General features: G+C 52.3%; 1 protein-coding gene across 8 annotated transcripts in view; it reads right to left on the bottom strand.

Annotated features, from left to right (window-relative positions):
• Positions 1 to 10854: 10854 nt before the first annotated feature.
• The window catches only part of UBE3B (ubiquitin protein ligase E3B), a 54322-nt gene continuing 45443 nt past the window's right edge, over positions 10855 to 19733 (bottom strand). For all 8 annotated transcript variants that reach the window (XM_087424075.1, XM_087424072.1, XM_087424074.1 and 5 more), the window contains 4 exons: positions 17741 to 17923; positions 17158 to 17269; positions 14148 to 14240; positions 10855 to 13094 (listed from right to left, as the gene is read on the bottom strand). In XM_087424075.1, the coding sequence (XP_087280201.1) occupies positions 12903 to 13094; positions 14148 to 14240; positions 17158 to 17269; positions 17741 to 17923 (580 nt within the window). In that variant the 3' untranslated portion in view covers positions 10855 to 12902. The remainder of the gene's footprint in view (positions 13095 to 14147; positions 14241 to 17157; positions 17270 to 17740; positions 17924 to 19733) is intronic.

The raw sequence follows: 19733 nt of genomic DNA, 5'->3' as shown, positions 1-19733 counted from the left end.
TGTGGCTCATCTCCCCCTTCACCTGGGCCCTGGAATCTCGCTGGTGATGCGGGACCCAGGCTGGCCCTATCTTGCTTGTCGAGAGGGCTGACTTCACCTTGGCAGCCTGGCTAGGGGGACAGTTTTCATTTGCTTTGGCCTGTTGCTTTTCTTCTCTGGGAGTCAGTCCCTCGGGGAAGACGATGCTTGAACCCAAGCAGAGGCAGGGGACCCCCGGGAAATTTGAGGATGTCCCTTGTATTGTCCCACTCCACAGAATCAGAAGCTTCTGATGAAGGCTACATGCACCCTCTCCCTGAGTAGATGCACACACGCGTGTTCACAGTTTGCACACAATTTGAGGAAGCCCGTGGAAGCCAGAGGTAAGAATCCCAGTTCTGAAATAACCAGCGGCCCCCTCTTCAGGAGCTAGTGGGGTTCACAGCTGCCTGCTCCAGCAGCCTCATCGTGGGGTGTGTGTGGCTCCAGCCTTGAAGGGTGGGAAGGAGCACCTGGATGACCTGTGACGCTTGCAAGGCTGTGTGAACACCAATCAAACGCACGGCTCGGGCCTTGGCCTCAGGCAGACCCGGGTTCGAGACCACCTCTGTCACTTCCTAGCTTCATGACTGGGCAAATCATTCTCTCTTTCTCGGACTTGCTGCTTCATCCGTAAAATGGGAATACCTACCCCATGGGGTCATTGGGAGAGTTTAGTGAGCCAATATTTAACAGGGCTTAGCACATCCCCTGGCAAATGTTAGCTGCTATTATTATAGTTGTTTGCTGTTATTATTATTATTATTGGAGTTCAAGTTCCAGCTCTGGCACTTCCTAGCTGAGTCACCTTGAGTAAATCCTTTACCCACTCTGAGCCTCAGTCCTCATCTTTTGTACCTGGGGATAATGATACCAACTTCCAAGGGTTCAGGGAATAAGCTCATGGGCCTGGCACACGGCAGCAGCTCAAAAAAAATGTAGCTATTGTTGTTGAATCCTGTTTTACCCTTTTCAGAGCACTTTCAAATAGCTCGGGCACAGGTGAAGCGCAGAGGACCACTGAGCAGTGCCTCTGGTTTGTGTAGACTTGCTGGGGGAGGGGCTGGGGGAGAGGCAGGTGGCCTCCAGAGTGTGCTGGTCCTGGCAGACCAGGGGGACACGGCTCCAGGAACACAATGCCAGAGTGAACGGGAGAGGCGAATCGTCACAGAGCAATGAGAGCCGAAAGGCATTGCAGAGCTCATTGCCCCCAGTTTACAGATGAGGAAACTGAGGCGGAGAGAGGAGAATTGAGTAAGTCAATGTTAATGATGACCACAAATTGAGCACTGATTGTGTCCAGGCATCTTGCTAAGCACCTTCCATGTAAGAGTTCATTTAATTCTTTCAACAGCCCGTGAAGGTGGTACTGTTCATAGTATCTGATGATACATCAGGTGAAGACGCTGAGGCCCAGAGAGGAGAAATGACTTTCTCAAGGTCACACGGCTCTGGGAGGTGGAGCTGGGCTTTAAATCCGGGCTCTAGGCCTCCAGACACCACGACTAGCATTTACTCAGCACTTGGCTGCGTGCTCGATTGTACCACAATGCTGAGATTTTTGTGTGTTTTCTTATCTCTCAGAACCCCTCCCAGGTACGTGCAGTTATTCTCCCCATTTCACAGGTGAGGAAATCGAGGCTCAGAGGGGCAAAGTCACTTGCTTGAAATCACACGGTCCTCCAGCGCGTCCTGACCTCTCCACGGTGACTCCTGCTGCCCGAGGTCTCCCTGTGGGCAGCAGCAGAGCCAGGGCAAGGACTCCCCTCTTCAGATTCCCAGGAGGGGCCATCTTGGGACAGTGGCAATGAGGACGTGATTGACAATTATGTGGGGCAGGAGAGAGAAGAGGGTCCCATAAACCCGAATGACCCTGCTGGTCCCAATACAAGCGGCCTTTCCGAGCAGGCCCCGGTTCAGGGTGGCACTGGCGCAAAGGCAGCCTGGAGAACTGACTGAATAAACGGCAGAAAGGCACGCAGCTGACTCAGGACCTGGAGTCTCTGGGTGACCTCTCCCCGCACCAGATGCTCCCAAGGCACAGATCCTCTGGCCCTCGTCACTGGCCATCTGCAGCGCCCACGTCCCTCCCCCGCGAGCAGGTGCCTTTATTTACGATCACCTTGGAAGGGTCGAGCAGACATATGTTGCTAAGGGTCGTTTATTCTTGTTTATAAAATTTATGGCTTCACCTCGATTACACACTGTCAAAACGGGAAGGATTGGCCCCAAAGCCTCTTGCCGCATGACTGCCTCAGACGTGCGTACATCTGTTAACTCCGTGGGAGCTGTAGAGGGAAATAAGCCTGCCGATAACTCAAAAGCTCGCTGTCCCGTCACGAGGTGTGGGCGGCAGGCCTGAGAAAAGACACCCAGGCGCCCGAGTGCAAAGGGAGGAGGTGAGGGTCTGCGGGGGGCCATGCCAGGCAGCCTCGGGCCCCTGCCCCGCTTAGCAATGGGCTCTCTCGAGACCCTTTGGGTTGGGGAATGAGAGGGAAGAACTTGATTCCTGCAGCCCTCAGGGGTCCGGCGGCAGGACCAGGCAGCTGGGAGAGTTCTGAGCCTGTGGCTCTCCACCTGCAGACTTCAGAAGCGCTGACTCTCCACTGTCAGGGCGACTGGAGACAGGTACGACCTTTCAGGAGGGCAATTTGGCAATGCATACGAAAGTCCTAGAAATCTGCGTCCTTACAGTCCAGCAAATCCGTGTCTGAGAATTTCTCCGAAGGAAATAGATACGTTGTGAAGCCGTGTTTTTTTCCGTGCAGTGCTGCTCATTATAGTGAAAAACTGGAAACGAATGTCCAACAATAGGGAGCTAATTATTAAATAAGTAAAATATTTAACAATATGGGACTATAAGAAATATCATAAAGCCACTGAAAATGATGGTGTCTATTTATTACTATGGAGAAGTGTTCACAATCTATTAAGTGAAAAAAACCCCAAATTATAAAATAGTATATATCGAACGATCTAAATCCTATAAAAGAAATATATGTGAGTGTGTATACACCATAGAAAAAAATGCAAGGATCCATTTCATGTGTTAATAATACTTACCTCTTAATCGTGGGATTATGGGTGGTTGTAACTTCCATTTCTGTCTGGATTTTCTAATTTTTTTTTAACGATGACTTTGGGTTGGATTTGACAAAGGCTTACTTGTGTGATAAACATGAGTGAAAAGCAGAAAAGAAACTGACAGCTGCTTTCCCTGCTGGTGATAAGTTGTCTACCTCCCTTGGGATGTTTGGAGCCAAGAGAGATGCCCACGGGGAGGGCGCCCTCCAGTAGCAAAGCCACGGGGCCTCTCTGAAGTCTAGAAGCCTGGAGAACACGCCCTGTGTTCGTTCTGGCGGAGACAGCTGGTTGTCTGGAGTGCAGCCCCATGCAGCCTGAACATGGACATTTGGCTTCCATTCTAGGGCAACAGAGGAGGGAAGAAGAAAAATCAGGGCCCCACTGGGGTGCCCCAGGGGGTAAGCATGCCAGCCTTTCACAGGACGTCAAGGATGTCGGCATGCTTCTTTCTCCTCCGTTGTGCTGCAACTCTATCTTGTACAGGGTCTGAGCGTAGACACAGAACTTTCATATTACCTTGTATGGATTTCCATCCTGGATTATCACCCGAACTTTCCTGGGACAAACTGGTGCCCCGTCGGGTAGAGTGATGAGTCCAATGTGCCACAATCAGCAATGTGCCTCCAGCCAAAACCCGCAAAACCAGCACTCAACTCACGCCTCATGTATCAAAATCCAGCTTCCTTTCCCAGCTCTGTGCTGCTGAGGCCAGGGAAGGGCTTATCCCAGGGGTGGGAAAGAAATGCCGATTCCAACTGATTGGTAGTGGCTGCCTGGAGGGCTGTGTTCAGAAGGAGCCTGAGGCTGGATCCAGATTCAGCAGGAAGGAGTTTGGTAATCCATTAGTAATGTCTGCCATGGCTTCTGATAGAGGCAGTGGCACGAATGGGGTGTATTTGACATTTCTGGATTCCTGGGCCAAAGCCCTCACAGATTTCAAAAGGGAGGGGACTTCAGAGGCAGGTATGGTCTCCAGGCTGCCTGAGAGTGGTCAGACTTTCCCTCCAAGCCAGCCCTAAAAGCAGCTCTCCCAACGCCACAGCTGCCCAAGAGAGCAAACTGGCAGGACAGGGATTTCTCAGAGCTTTGAGGCAACACATCAGGGTCTTACATCTCCGAGAAGCAAATACTTATAAATATGACTAATTAATTAGTCAGCCCTGATGAGCTCACCACCACAATTCAGAATCTGTAATTACATTTCATATCAAAGCATGCAGAGTTAAGATTAAAGCCAGTGAAAAATGGCGTGACACCTCCTGCCCCACCTCCCCTCCCACCTCTGCACAGTCATCCGTCCTCCTGCCAGCAGGCAGGTCTCCAGGGGCTACAGTTCCAGAAGCCACACCCCTTTGGCTGCTTTTTCTCTAAGTTCTCTCTGGTGCTGTTTCCTGCTGTGCTAGGCCCCTTCCCTGAGGTGCTGCATATAGTTGAGGCAAACTCTGTTCAGGGGGACATTTTTGGGTTTACGTTTGCAATGCCCTCCAGCCAAAGACCACTGTGGTTGAACCAAGTGGGATTGATAGTCTTGTTACAAGGAGAGAGCACGCACACCACACCACGGGGAACCGCAGGTGTTTTAGGAAGAGGGTGTTAGAAAGGACTTGTGTTGGGGGCTTTCGGGGAGGGTTCAAGGAAGCCGGGGTAGTTCTGTGATTGGGTATCTTACTAAATCTTACTTAGAAGGAGGGAGGAATGAATGAGGCTAAAGCTGTAATGAAATACACTGGAGGGTTGGCAGGCACAGCCCCACCCTCAAGGACCTGGACCCACCTTGCACAGGTGTGTGCACATGCGTGTGCACACACACATAAGATGTGACCAAGCATTTGGCATAGGAAGTGACCCGAATGCTCACTCTAGGCCAGGCACGGCGTGCATGAGCTCATGTGATGTCACAGTAACCCTACAGGGGAAGAATCGTCATCCCTGTTTTGCAGGCTCCGAGAGGTGACTTGCCCCAGGTCACAGTGAGGAAGTGGCCGAGGCTAGATTTGAATTCTAGTCTGTCTAATTCCAGAATCTGAATCCTTACCAACGCCCTGGAGGCCAGAGCAGGCTTTGGCAGGCTTTCCTGAAAATGGCAGGAACCCTCTCGTGGATATTTGCTGTTTGGGAACCCAACGTCCATTCTCTAGATTTCTTTTGGGGCACTTACTTTTCCCCATGGGATACAACCTCCAGGGGACTCTCTGTCTTATTTTCAACACACCAGAAATTATCCTATTTGGTGTCTGTCTCTCCCAAAGCAGATTGTACCCCAGTGTCTAGAACAGCTGGGCACAGAGCGGGTGCCCAACAGTATTTACTGAATGAATAAATGAAAGAATGACACCAGCGCCTTGCCCCATATACTTTCTCTCCCTGAATTTTGCTCTGAATTTCCCTGAAGACTCTTGCGTGCACTGAAAGAGGGTAGGTTCCTGGTTGGAGCCGAATCATTTCTTGCCCAGAGTCCTGAAGAGCTCCAGCTGCTATCCAGGACCCCTGAACTGGCCTGGCTCCAGTCCCGCTGCAGGCCTGGTCCCCCAGCCCTCAATATCTGCCAATAAATTCCGTTCCTGTCTACGTGAGGCAGAGCTGGCTTCTGGTGCTTGCAGCTCAAGAACCCCGGCTGATAGAGACTACCCCGATGGTGGTTGGAGATGGGCAGTTTCCATCTTCCGGCTTCACAGTGTGAACACGTGCTGGGACAAGCCACCCGGCTTGTTTACCGGGGGCCACTGTTACAGCAAACCAAGAAGACCAGGGAACTCAGCCATTGCTGCAGAAGCAGTGCCAAGTTCACCAACATTATTAAGATGTTTTGGGGGCTGAGGAACAAGGCCTTAAAAAGCAGACACAACAGTCCCGAATACACCATGTTTCCAGATGCACGAAGGAGCCGCTCCTGGAGCGGGCCCAGACCTTGTCCCGCCTGGGTCTCTGCCTCGGTGGCAGAGGAGGGGGCTGCAGCTTGTTGGGACAGGAGTAATGAGCTAAGGAAGCGCTGGGGGTCCGGAAACTCCTGCAGCCTCCCTCCACCTGGGGAGCTTTGATGAGGGGGAGGCGAGGATGGTAAGACAGCAGAGCAGGTCGCCCTCGGCTCAGGTACACTCCCAAATCCAACTCTGCCTTTCAGTTCTGTAGCTGGGGACCAGGGCTGTTCTGCAGATTGTCACCTCTCCTGGTTTTGCCAGGACTCGGGGAGACAAGAGCTCTGGGGTTCTCAGCAGGTCCTTAAAAATGTTACAGGGCCTTATTTGCAAAGTGGGCACGGTTTTGTCTGTTTCCAGCTGCAGCCCCCACAAGAGCAGATGGGAGAGGAATGAGCAGCAGATACAGCAGGCTCTGGATAAGGGGTAGAGCAGCCCCTGGGGCTTTGCTCAAGCTTGGTCCCTTTGCCTAGAGGGCTCTCCCATCCCTCCTCTGCCTGCGCAAGCTGGGTAAGAGCAGACCAGGCTTCGGATCTTGGCTCTGTCACTTACTGACTCTGGGGCCTTACCACCTCCGAATCTCAGTTTCCCCAGCTGTGAAGTGGGCATCCTAACAGCGTGGCACCAGGCACAGTACGTGGTCACATGTCTCCTCCTCGGATTATTACACCTCTTCCTCCACCCAATAGCGAGCTCTGCAGGGCAGGGTGGTGTCCACATTCTTCCCGGCCGTACCCCCAACACCAGCTCAGCTCGGAGTACAGTAGGTCCCGTGTCTGTTTCTTGGATGAATGGACGCGAGCCTGAGCTCCCTGGCAGTCTGGCTTCCTGGGCCGGCTCCTGGCTGGGACACCTGCCAGCTGCCAGGCCCATCTGGTACCATCTGTGATGGTGACAAAGCCACCCTGGCTGCATGGCAGACTCCATGCAGCCCCCCACCGCCCCACGCAGGGTGATGCCCCCTTCCCTGGACACTGTCCCTGGGTGGGACACAAGCAGGTTGGGGTGAGTGGGGCCGGACCCTGTGGGGAAAGGATCGTGGAGCCTGATGTCTAGTACAGGTGCCCAGAGCAGGCAAAACTGTCAAGGGGACAAAGTGGCACTGTGTCCCTCCCCATCTCTCTTTGCCCCCGACCTCAGCCTCCCCTGCCTCTGCCTGGAGACCCCTCCCCAGCAGCCCCCCTTGGTCTGTTTGCACCCAACGACTTCTAACCCTCCCCGGCTCCCCCACCCCCAGCGCTCCCCACCGCACGGGGTGTCCAGCACAGCTTTGTGGCAGCAAAGCTAGTGGAGGTTGAAGGGGGACCTCCAGAGCCATACAGCTCCAGGGCTGAAACCCAGCTCTGGTGCTTTTAGCTGTGTGGTCTCCTGTAAGTGAATCTACCTCTCTGAACCTTCGTGTCCTCATGTGCAGAATAGACCAGTTCCACTCCCAGTGCCCAGGGCCCCTGGGTGGATTAAATGCGACACTCGTGCAGAGGGCTGAGCATAGTGCTTGGCCCAGGGGACGGCAGCTGCTGCCATTACCACTGAAGTATGATGCCCCCACTCCTGTCCTCGGGGACAGACGTGCTCTAATTCCCATTGTTCACCGCCTCCACACCTTCGGTCTGGCTGCCTCCTCCGCCTCCCTTCCCATCTCCAAAATGGAAACCCTCGTTCCAGGTGAAAATAAAACACCACATCCTTTGTGGCTCCCTCTCCCTAGACATGTGACCCCTCTTCTCTGACCTCCATGCACTACTTGTCCCATTGCCATGGAGTTGCTTTCTAAGGCGACTCATGTCCATTTCTCAGATGAGGAGAGTGAGGCTCCTGCAGCCAGTGATGGCCGGGCTGGGCTCGGCACCCACGTCTGTCCGACTCAGCCCATGCTTCCACCACTGCCCCAAGCTGTCTGTGAGGTCATCAGGACAGGTATTACTATTCCTGGCACAGTTTTCCTGATGAGGAAAGAAGGTTCAGGGAGTTGGAAACTTGCCCGGTGTCACTCGGTTGACCTGAGCCAGCTTTTGACACGAAGTTCAGGGTCTTATCCCACCCGCCTGAACGCAGGGCCTGGGCAGAGGATGCGCTCCTGCCCTTGTTCCTGAGTGCGGTCTGCCCCGCGGTGACTGCGAGCCTGTCAGGGTACGGGAGCCCGGGCCCACCCAGACCTGCTGAATCAGGGTCTCCCTTCTGACTCGTGTGCACACCAACGTTTGGGGAGCTCTGATTTGGGCTGATGCTTTCGGCTTGCTCTGCAGGCTTCTCTGGGGTCAGAGATGCGGGGCACATCCTCAGTGGGGTTTCTTCTGTCATTACTGAATACACTCTCGCTGTCTGGCTCTCTTGGTGGAGGGTCTGTAAACTGTCAGACCCCACCCCAGTCCACCCACGCCTTTGAGTCTCCCTACGGCTCAGAAACCACCCAACTGCCAAGGGCTGAGAAAACCATGAGGGGAATGCGGCTGCTGGCCCCAGGCGGGGAGACGCTGAGCCCGAGGGCGCGGTGGAAGCTCAGGGCACGGCCAGGGCTCAGGCAGAGGAGCCCCCGCAAACCTGGGGCTGAAGTGAAGCCCAGCCGAAGCTCCTCGAATGTCGTAATGTCAGTGGATGCCTCCTAGCAAGGACTTTGAGAAACAAAGATTAACTCCAGAGAGGGCCTCAGTTCAGTCCCTAGAACAAAATAATGTCGGCAGTTACAACAGCCACAAGGCTGTCCACTGAGGGCCCGCTGGGGCTTTTCAGGCAACACTGCCTGGTGGGTGCGGCCACCCCTATTTTATTGAAGAGGACACTCCAGCCCAGACAAGCACGGGGCCTCATCCCTGCCTCCCAGCTAGGGAGCGGCTGAGCTGGGACGCGAACCCAGTTCCAGATGCTCCCAAGCCCCTGCTCTCCCCAGTGCCCTCAGTTAGACCCGGGAGGGCTTAGCCCAGGCTCTGGAGTCGGCTGCAATCTGTTAAGCACGTGCTTGCACCAAATGTTAGCTATCACGATGAGTATAAGGAGGAGGCTACTTCATTCGGACTCGGCACTCCCAAGGCTGGAGAGAACCGTGGGTCCCGTCTGGGCCTCTGTGCAGCCTCTTCTCCATCACAGTCTTAACACCGAGTGTGAGTGTGAGTACAGCGAGGTGCCCCCGGCCTGCACACGCCTGGAAACGCCTCAGCCCAGAGGCTTCTGGCTGAAGAACCCTTTGCTCATGCACTGCTCCTCTTAGCCGATTCCATGGGCAGCGCAGAGGAGGGAGTGTGCCTATCCCCCCAGCCTGCAGAAGTTCCACAGAGCTCACAGATGACCCTGCTCCACGCGATTTCTCATTGCCCGCTGTGACTGTCAGTAGCAGCAGAAGCTACTCTGGAAGCCCGGCCAGAGCCTGGGCAGCCCAGTTTTCTTCAAGTGCAAGGCAAGGACATGTAGGAAGAAGACTGACGTCTGAGTGCTGCCTCGGTGCTCTTCACACATGACTCCTTTGGATTCTTGGCGCCCCCTGCAGTTGGCGTCAGGACTCTCGGGAAATGCACACAGAGGCTGACCCAGCGTCAGGAAGTGAGGGACTGGGGTCGCACACCCGTCTCTGCAGTCTAGAGCCCTCGCTCTGCTTCTTGGACAAGTACGCTGAACCAACCACTTTCCACAGTTCTTCAGCTGCTCCTATCACTTTAAGAAGTTTCCAGGAAATCAGTCTGAGGCCTAAGGGAGCCCTGGATCTACACATTAGCCAAACTTAGAAATAACCCACCTAAAGGTATGTGATAGTTTATAACTATCACATACCTTTAGCAGCGTGATATCAGCTAAGCCAACAGGCCAAGGGCTGATGGCTTTGCTGCAGTCAGAAACAGTGAAGACTGGTGTTTCTCAAACTGTGTTCGTCCTAAATATTATTACGCACTTATAAATTGTCAGTGTATTAAAATTGTCTTCATTTTAATAATTTTTTTAAAAACCCACTTATTTTTCCTACTTATAAAGACAAACTTTCTCTTTGCAGTGATAACTTGTAATTGAATGCCAAAATGTCACAGAATAAGGCACTGGGTTTTTAGGTGGGAGTGTCTCACACCAGGGGCTTTGCGGTATTTTTTTCCTTTCGTGCTGTAAACGTTCCAGGTGAGAAAGCCTGGCATGCTCGAATCCCTCTGGGGTGCCCAGGTGTTCCAACTGTCGTAGAAGGGCCTGCCAGGCTTTCAAGACTTCTCTCCTGAATCCCCGGATTTCAACCGGCCGGTGGTGCGCTCAGATCCTCAGGTGCCCCAGGCCAGGGGAGGCAGTGAGAACTCATGGGGGAGGGGAAAAGTCACCCAAGGTGGGGCTGGAAAAACTAGCACGTTTGAGATGGGATTTCTGCTGCATGTAAATCTGGGCTTGTTTAACAGAATGAGACAGGGCTGTGTGTCCTGCAAGTACGAACCTCAGTAAGGAAGAAAAGCTGAATATACCCCGGCGTAGCTGTAAGATGTTCCTTCATACACTGTTGAATTAGCTGGATTCTTTTCAGGGAACATCTATCACTTGTATACTTTACTGTGTGCAACATGTAATCCAGGGTGATGGCTGCCTCTGAAAAGCAGGTGAGAAGGGCGGGAGCACGGAGGGTGCTTACAGTGACTCTAGCTTTATCTGAAACGTGTTACTTCGTAAGACAAAGCTGGAAGCAGATACGACAAACTGTCAACCGCTATTAACTCTGCTTAGTCGGTGGGACTCAATGCCTGTTCTACTGTCCTTGGCATCTTCCATCCCCTGTGGGAGCTGATGTGTTCTTGAAGCCCCAGCTGCCCTATTTTGAGCTATCTGGGCATGCAGTGGGAAAGCGCTCCTTCTTTGGATAAAAAGCAGAACACAGCTATCATGTGCTGAAGTACAAATTTAATCAAGCCTTTAACACGTTTTAATCCATAAGTTATCTATGAAAACAAAAAAACCCACAACTTTTTAGAGCCATCAAGAGCCGTCGAGGTGTCAATGAACACCAGCTATAAAAGTACAGATTCAGTGTTTTAGATAGTGCAACATTTCCAGCTGTTGGAGAGGAATTTAAATGAAATTACAAACTACCCCTCCTCGTCAAAAAACAAAGTTGATGTTGGTGCTTAGAAACCACTCTCCCCTCAGTCCCACACTGGCTGATTCCCAGGTAATGAAAATCCAGATGTGATCAAACTTCCTTGTGCAGGCTGATGATTATTTAGACCCCAGCATAAATGTACAAACCTGCTCAGTGTACCCACACATGTTCAGAAGAGATCTTCAAAGGAACTGAGCATTTAAAGAAAGTGGCAAATCCATGGAATCAGAGGTTACTAACAAATCTTAAATAATAATAACAAATTCCTTGCCACCCTTCCATCAGAAAATGCACACTCTGTCCTCCAGAGGTCCAGGGGCTCTAACATGGCCAGGTGTGGACCCGGGCGGGACACTGGCACCCAGCTGAGACCATCCGATGGAGGATGGAGAGGGGTCTTGCCCTCCTTGCCGCCAACAGGAAGGTTCTTGCTGGACGGGGTTCTGCTGCCTGGAAGAGAGCTGCACGCCCTATGCTGGCCCCACAGAGTGGAGCAGGGACCAGGCGCTCCTGGCTTCTCTTCTGGTTTCAATCTTGGCGGTGGGGATGCACAAGGAATGTGATGAGGTGGGCGAGGGTGGATGGCTGTCAATACAGACCACTAACACGGCCTTTGCCTCAATTCCCTGGATCTAGAGTAAAGTTCTCATGATAAAGGTGAAGAATGAGGGCAAAGGAGTAAAACGGGTTAGAAGAGAAAATGAAGTAAAAACAAAACAAAAAAACCCAACCCAGAGGGCACGTGAGGTTCCTCAGCCACATGAGTCTCCGTCAGTGCAAAGGGCTTCCGGATCCCCTGTGCTGAGGAAGGACGGGTAGCAAGACCCAAATTTCTTGGGATTCTACAATCTATGGAGTAAAGCCACTTCCCAGACGGGATAGGTACCTTCGACTAGTGTTTGCTCCTGCCTAGATAACAGGTGAGGCAAACAAGCAGGGGAAAGGCAGCTGCCCCCTTGAGAATCAGCAGGCTTGGAGTACCAGCCAGTGCCTTCTGGAAATGGAGCTGCTCTTAAGGGCCAACAGGTTATTTTCTCCCAAACATAGGATGCCAATGTGCATGCACAAGGCGGGAACAAGACAGTGGAGGTCCCCTGGCAGCTCACCCTGCTGAGGACTCAGGGCATCTGAGGCGAGAGTGGGGAAGGGGGACTTTGAGGTGGAAGGGGTGGCTTCGAGGTGTGGGCAGTGCCCTGAACTTTTGTGCTGCACGGCCTCCCCAGCAGGCGCCTCTGCTTCCCTGGGGAGCAGCCGGGCCTGGCTGCCTGGAGCAAGGCTGCTGTGGACGGAGTGGAGGCCGAGACTGTCGGGTGCATAGAGGCTTGGACAGGCCAGACCTGAGGAGAGTTTTCAGAAACGGAAGGAGAGCGTCTCACGCGTAGCAGGCCTCGTGCTCTCAGGCCCATGCCACGAAACCACTCTGGACTCCTACAGCTCCTGGGACTTGTTCATGCACAGCTCGCTCAGAAAGTTAAGGAGAGAGAGACTCACAGACAGACCGGACTACCAAGAAGAGAAGCTCCTCTGCACTCCCGGCCCAGGCTTCAGGCCAGCGGCAAGTAGGAGAGGAGGACTAATGCTGGCGGAATCTGGAGGTTTATTTTCAACACCCCCTTCCCATTAGTGTCACCTGGGGAATGCTGTGTCGAGTCGTCACGTGCATCCACGGTTCTGGAGGCCACAGGGGAGTCTCATGGCTATAGAGAGTGTCTGTGGGCTGCTGTCACTTGGCATGTCGGGCACGCTCCCCGGGGAAGGCTGCCTCCTGGCCTGAAGGTCCCTGCAGCCCAGGAGTGGGCGAGGCCAGGCGGACGGGCGCGGGGCGGGGGCTAGGAGAGCTCGAAGCCCGTGTTCATGCTGATGGCGTAGCGCAGCTTCTCCCGGAGGACGCTCTTCTTGCTGTAGTTGGGCAGCTTGAGCAGGTTGAAGCAGGTGGAGGAGGTGGGCAGACGGCCGCCTGGCTCCCGCTTGCGGATGGTGAAGAAGCCCCGGAGGACGCTGCCCAGGGTGTCCCCGGTGTCCTGCAAGCACACAGCACAGCCTCAGGATAGGAGGAGCCTGGCATGGGAGCCTGGGCAGGTGCCACAGAGGGTGGCACAGGGAGAGGGCCTGGCCAGCCCCCGGGTGCTAAGCAGAGTGCGGGGCGCTGCCCTAGCACAGCTGGGCCTGTGACCAGACACCGCTGCCTGAGGCCAGCCCCCAACCTGGCCAGCTGGCCCTGGGAGGTGAGTGCACAGAAGCAACCCTGGCTCCTCAGGTCCTGCACAGGGGAATTCTGTATTAAGTAAGTGCTTAGAAATGGGGCCTTCTAGTTAGCTGCTAATTATTGGTTAATCAATTCTCAAAGAGCCAGAATACTGTAAAAATACTTTAGGTGCCAAAACATTTCTGAATGCAGCCTCACATTTCCTCCCTGACCTGGCAGCACTGTGCCCATGGCAGACTGTAACTTGGGGGCAGCCGTCCTTCAGTCAAGGGGCTGAGGATGGCCTAGTGTCATACCAGAGGGATCCCGAGCCCAGAATGCAGCATCCTGAAAGGCAGCTACACTCAGAGGCCACTGGGTTTTTATGGAGGGTGGCGAGACCCTTTCAACAACAGCTACTATCTGAGCACCCCCTACGCAGAGCACAACCCCTAAGGCATCCCTTCTCCCTTTACAGACAAGGGAACGAAGCAGCTTGCCCAGATGTGCACAGCCAGAGGGTGGAGGCTTTAGATTCAAGCCTGCGCCTGTCCAATTCCTAAGCCCACAGCCTGACCCCTCTCCCACACTGCCTCCCATACTGGAGTCCTGGCCAGACCAGCAGCTACTAAACACGCTCCAGGTACATTCCCTGCGGGAGTGAAGAGAAAGGGACCTCTAAGAGTGTTGAGGCCCCAGAGCAGCCCGAGTCCAGGAGGACCCTCTGTGGGCCCAACCTGCTCTCCTGGCCAGAGAACCGAGAAACCTTCTCACCTGGCTCTGAAGAGCCTGCTGTCCGCCCTGCGGACACAGCCTGGGTGAAGGCCCCACCTGGTGGGCACAGCAGACGACACCCAAGAGGGGCCAACTCTCCCCTCAGCAGTGGTACCTGATCATCCGACACTTCGACACAGCGGATGGAGAAAGGAGGCTTGAGGTAGGCGAATCCCAGGAGCGGGGGCCTGGAGCAGCTGGTCACAAACTGCAACACAAGGCAGGGTCGGGGGACAGAGTGGGGCTCTCGCTCCCTCAGAAATGGGCCCTGGACAGCCGAGCTGTGCTCTTGGGCTTTCTCCAGTCACTGTATCATTAACCGCTGTTCAGCTGCAGGGTGGTACAGAGGGTGCATTTGGCCCAAGAACTGGTATACATCTCACATCTCTCTTAAGGGTGCTGCTCTCTGGGGCTAAAACACATGAAATCCACACCAGTGGACACGACTAGTCACTTGTGGGAGTCAATCCAGGGGCTGGTGGAGAATGCGTGGCTGAAGAGTTCAGGACCCCCAAAAACTCCCCACCAAGGGACTGATCTCCAGTGGGACTATCATGCGGGCAGCAGGAATCACAGCTGCTCACTGACACCGTTCCTTAGAGAGACACCATGCAGTGACAGCACCTGAGAGGAGAGGGCGAGGTAGACGCTGGTGGAGCCCAGGAAGTGTGGCATGGGAGAGAGGCCCGTGCCAAGAGCTGAGGGCCCTGGAGCCAGGACGCAGGGAGCCCTGGTGTGGATACACGACCTTTGCACTCACTCGCTTTGCACCTGGCTTCCTGCTCAGCTTCTTAGCCATGCAGGGGAGGATGTGCGGGTGTGCTCACCTGAGCACCCTGGCCTGCTGGATTACAGAGCAGTCTCTGTGAGCTCGGCTCCTGGGAGACCCTCTCTGACAGACCAACCTGCTCTCAGCACACTGACAAACATCAGGCCTCGGGAGCCAGTGAAGCTGAGGGGCAGACCAAGGGCCCGGGCACCCCAAATGGGGCCTATGGGCAGCCAGCCACACTTTCCTGCTACACTCTTAGAATTCCTTGCGTCTTCCATCTAGATGGCAGCACCTGTATCACTTCCCCAAATATGCTACCTCATGCCTGGACAGAAGCATCTGACCAACCTGGAAACCCAAGTGATAAACCTGCACAGGGAAGTCCCAAGAAATCACTCACTTTCTTTAATTCAACATTAACCAAAAATGCTCTCCCTTCTCTAGGGAATAAAGGGACCTGCTACTTACAACACCAAGCTGCACTTCAAAATTCTGTGGCAAGTTAAGTGTCTGGATCTTAAAATAAATATTACCATTTAAACAGTGTTATAAATGGTTGTGAGATTCCTGAGACCATCCAAAGACCATTTACGTGTGTCATGCTTCAAAAACAGTTTTTACAAAAAGAATCGACAACATATATTACTGTCCTAATATATTTTATTTTCCACCATAAAAACCATAGCAGCAGCTCCCACTTAGAAAGCACTGCATTTCCATACTATGCCAAGTGCTCTGCGAAGCTGATCTCATCTAATTACTCCATGGATGCTGTGTGACTTGACCTGTTTTAAGGATGAGGAGACAGACCCAGAAAAGTCTGTGCACATCCCAATTCAGGCCACTCAGACCCACTGCCTGCTGCAAGCCAGGGCTGGTCAAAGGAGGGAGGGGCACTGTCAGCCTCCTGGGACAGGAGGAGGAATGGAGGGCACGGGAGCCTCCAGGTGCTCTGCTGTCATTACATTTAAAGAAGGTACAGGCACAGCCACTCCTGTGCAACAGCTCCGTGTCTTCTACCTGGCTCGGGGGCCGGTCTGAAGGCATGGAAAAGGGCAGGCACACGGAAGAACTGCAGATTTGGTGACAGGCCATCCAAAGACACAAACATGCCCGCTGTGAGGGGCAATGACTGCATGGCTAAGAGACACTGGCTTTCCTCTCTTCCTAGGAGAGGCAGGGGTGACTGGTTTTACAGGTCGGCAGAGACTGCTGTGCCTACAAGAAGCACTGCTGGAAAAAGTGAACTGATTCTCTTGAGAAGCAACTTCTGGAATTATGTCCATCTGCCCACCCCAAGTCCCTTGAGACCCGCAGGGATGACCAGCACACTTCTGCCTCTGTGGGCTGGAGTGAGGGCCTCCTTGACAGGAATGATCTCTCCTCAGAATGACAAACCAAGGAGAAAGAAAGCCGCTGCCATTTCAACTGGTGATGATACGGTCCATACTCAACAACTAAGGTCACACGAGACCACTCTAGAACCCAAGTGTCCAAAGGAAAATATTGCAAGGCACTTCAATTTAACCCCCCAATTTGGCAAAGTGTTCATGATAAAATATCAAATAGAAGAGCAGGTGGCAAAGTGACATGATTCTATTTTTACAAAAATATACACACATATAACACATAGACAAGTGTGTGTCACCCAGTGACCTACAAAACACTTCATGGATGTCAGTAACAAAAAACAACACGGTGGCATGGGGGGAACATTTTGAACCTTTACAACTTTAAAGACACCAGCACAGGGGCACTGGTTAATGTCAGTGACTCTACTTCAAAAATACACATTGACAGCAGCTTCCTTGATCGTGAATTTCACTGGAACATTGTGTGTGTGTGGTACTGTATGTTTCACACTACTGAGAAAAAGGGCACACAGAGGTAGTCCCCGGTGAGGAGGAATGGAGATTGTTTAAATCCTGCACTGTAGGAAAGGAGATTGTTTAACAAAGTTTGCTTGTCTGTATTTTAAGTTACCTTACGGTAATAAATACTGTTTACTTCTATAATGAAATGAAAAGCAAGAAACGAGATGTTAGCACAACCAGCAGCAGCAAAGGGGACGACAAGTGCTGAGCCCCACAAGCACGCCCGTCCACGCAGGCTTGTCTCTGCAGAGGGGTAGGCAGCGGGCTGGCAGGCTCACAGGCTCAGCCTCCCCTCGAGCTCCTCTCTGGTCACTGCTTGACTGACTGGGTAGGCCCGTCTATGGCAGACGATGCTGACAAGACAAGGTCCGCTTGATAATTTTATTTTTTCCAGTGTAAATTATTCCATCACTGGCCTTCCAGCTTCATGAGAATATCTATATACACATGAACATATGTATAGGTAACATATAAAATACCTTCAGAAACATGGCTCTCTCATCGGGTGTGAAGTCGGAGGCCAGAATATCCCAGAGCCAGATAATGACCCTGTGACTTCCATGAAAACCACCGTAGTACACCGTGTGTTTCCTGAAAACAAGCCAGACAATGGGCTCAGCCACGCATGCTAACAGGTGCTCACATACACAGGCAGGCACGGAATTCAGACAAGCAGCACGGCAAACTCTGGCAGGCTGGGTAACAACTAACTTCTGTAAAAGCCAGAGGTTCAAGCCTTAATAACCCCACAGCCCTGGAAGCTAAATGGGTGGAGAGTTCAAGAGCTGGCCTGCTGTTCCCAAGCAGAGGCCGACAGGAGATCCTGCAATACCCTTTCCTGGAACTCTAGAGCCCAGCAGTCCTTAAGATCCCTGCCGCTTCTCAGTCTCCAGGCAGACAAGTGGTTGTGCTTTCACTCCAAGGCAACTCCTCCCGTGCTCAGGGCGGAGGGGGACATTTGGAGACGGGCTCCTGAAACAACTTTCCAGAGGAACCCAGGAAGGGAGCAGCTTGCTTTAGGAGCCCTAAGAATTTCACCCTTCCTCCTCACTTGCCCCTTACTTTAAATCTTCCAGATCAATCTCAGCATTGTCACCGGAGATGAGACGCTGTAGCTCAGGGGTTGAAAACATCCGGGTCCACTCGGGCTTGATAATGGAACGGAATCCGCTAATGAGGGCAGCTGTCTGGTTTTTGATTTGAGTGTGCATTCGAAAATGTGCCATCAGATGGATGTAGCTAATTCTGTGGCCAACAAGAAAAAACAAGGGAAATTAATAAGACAGGGCAGGCTGTTACCAATGGGCTGAAACATGAGTTTGGTTACTTCTGAACCATTTTACAAAAATACAAGTTAACACCACAGCATTCCACTAGAACGATGGTGATGATGATGATAACTCTCCTGAAGGGCACGTGCGTGACACTGTGAATGCGACAAGTGTTCAAGGGCATTACCTCATTTATCCCTCCCAAAATGCCAGTGCGTCATACATCAGGATAACACCCTACTAGGTCAAGAACCAAAGTAAGACATGTTCTAGGTAAGGAGAGGACCTTTCTTAGCACAAAGGGTGATTTCTGGACCTTTATTTTATTTGTTTTGGACATAAACCAATTAAGATATAATTCAGTCCTCCAACAAGCTTTGAAGCAGAGAAAAATTGTTTCCTGTTAAAACTTCAATCATCGGGGGCCGGCCCGGTGGCGCAAGTGGTTAAGTGCGCTTGCTCCGCTGCAGCGGCCCGGGGTTCGCCAGTTCAGATCCCGGGCGTGCACTGACGCACCGCTAGTTAAGCCATGCTGTGGCGGCGTCCCATATAAAGTAAAGGAAGATGGCATGGATGTTAGCCCAGGGCCAGTCTTCCTCAGGAAAAAAGAGGAAGATTGGCAGATGTTAGCTCAGGGCTGGTCTTCCTCAGAAAAAAAAAAACAAAAAACTTCAATAAAAATCTTGCTAATCTGGACCAAGAGTCTAGGCCATGAAAAGGTAAGCCTGCAGCAAGTTTTCACCAAACACAGCTGGCTTATGTTTAGGTTCAGTGGGAAGTCAGAGCACTAACAATGTTCCTAGCAGATGGTCTTCTGGGTCTGCTTTTATGAACAAAATGACCTCATCTACAACTGTAGAACATAATATAATTCCTTTGAACAGGTTAAATACATTCAAGAGGCTTGTTACCATTGCTGATTTCTTAGCAAACCATTTACTCAGAGATGAAAGAACCTGAGCCCAGCCCAGACAGAACTCTCAAAATCCCAAAATAGTGGAGTCCAAATAAATCTGTTTTACCCCACAATGCTCAGATTTGAACTACCGACGTTGAAAATATCCCTATTTAAAAAAAATTCTCCAGCTGCAAACTTGCCCATTAATACACATAAATATGACTTTTTCTATTATTGTTACTCCTTTCATGAACTCTTTGAAGCATACTAATACTGTTCCATTTTACCAAGAAAGAGAGGGAGTGTGGGAGACTTTCTCCTTTAACACCCAGGAAGTGCAAGATCAAACATCACCCCTAAGGCAGGGAAAACTGGTGTTGCCAGGCCTTTTCAGATAGTCTGCAGAACTGAATACCCTTGCCTTATTCTGAGGTTTTATGCTAAGAACATGTGAGAATTTGCGAAATGACTTTCCACAAGGAGCTTTCAAGGCAGGACAGGAGTTTCACTCCAACACAGGCTGCATGGACCCACTTCCTCAGGCTGTTACACACACAGCCTCTACCACCACCCCTGTGCCACAATGCCGGCAAAACAGGGCCCATCTGAGGGTGGCCAGCTCTACGTGACATGTCACATATGCGATGATAGTGACCATCACTGCTCTCATTTATTAAGGCTCTCCTTTGAGCCAGACATCCCAGAAGGTATTTTACATGTGTTATCTCACAGGAAGCCCTCTGAAGGGGTGGTACAGGGCACATGGCAGGCAGGAATAGGAGCCACCTCTGCTCTCTGCCGCCTCCAGGCAGCCCCTCCCAACCTGTGCTCTCTGTTCTTTCTCAGTTGTCAAACTAATGCCCCGTGGCCAAGAGTCACAACCAGG

Source organism: Ceratotherium simum, chromosome 35, assembly GCF_057802395.1.
Source record: "Ceratotherium simum simum isolate JZ-2026a chromosome 35, ASM5780239v1, whole genome shotgun sequence".
Lineage (NCBI taxonomy): Eukaryota > Metazoa > Chordata > Mammalia > Perissodactyla > Rhinocerotidae > Ceratotherium > Ceratotherium simum.
This window is presented reverse-complemented; position numbering and strand designations above follow the sequence as displayed.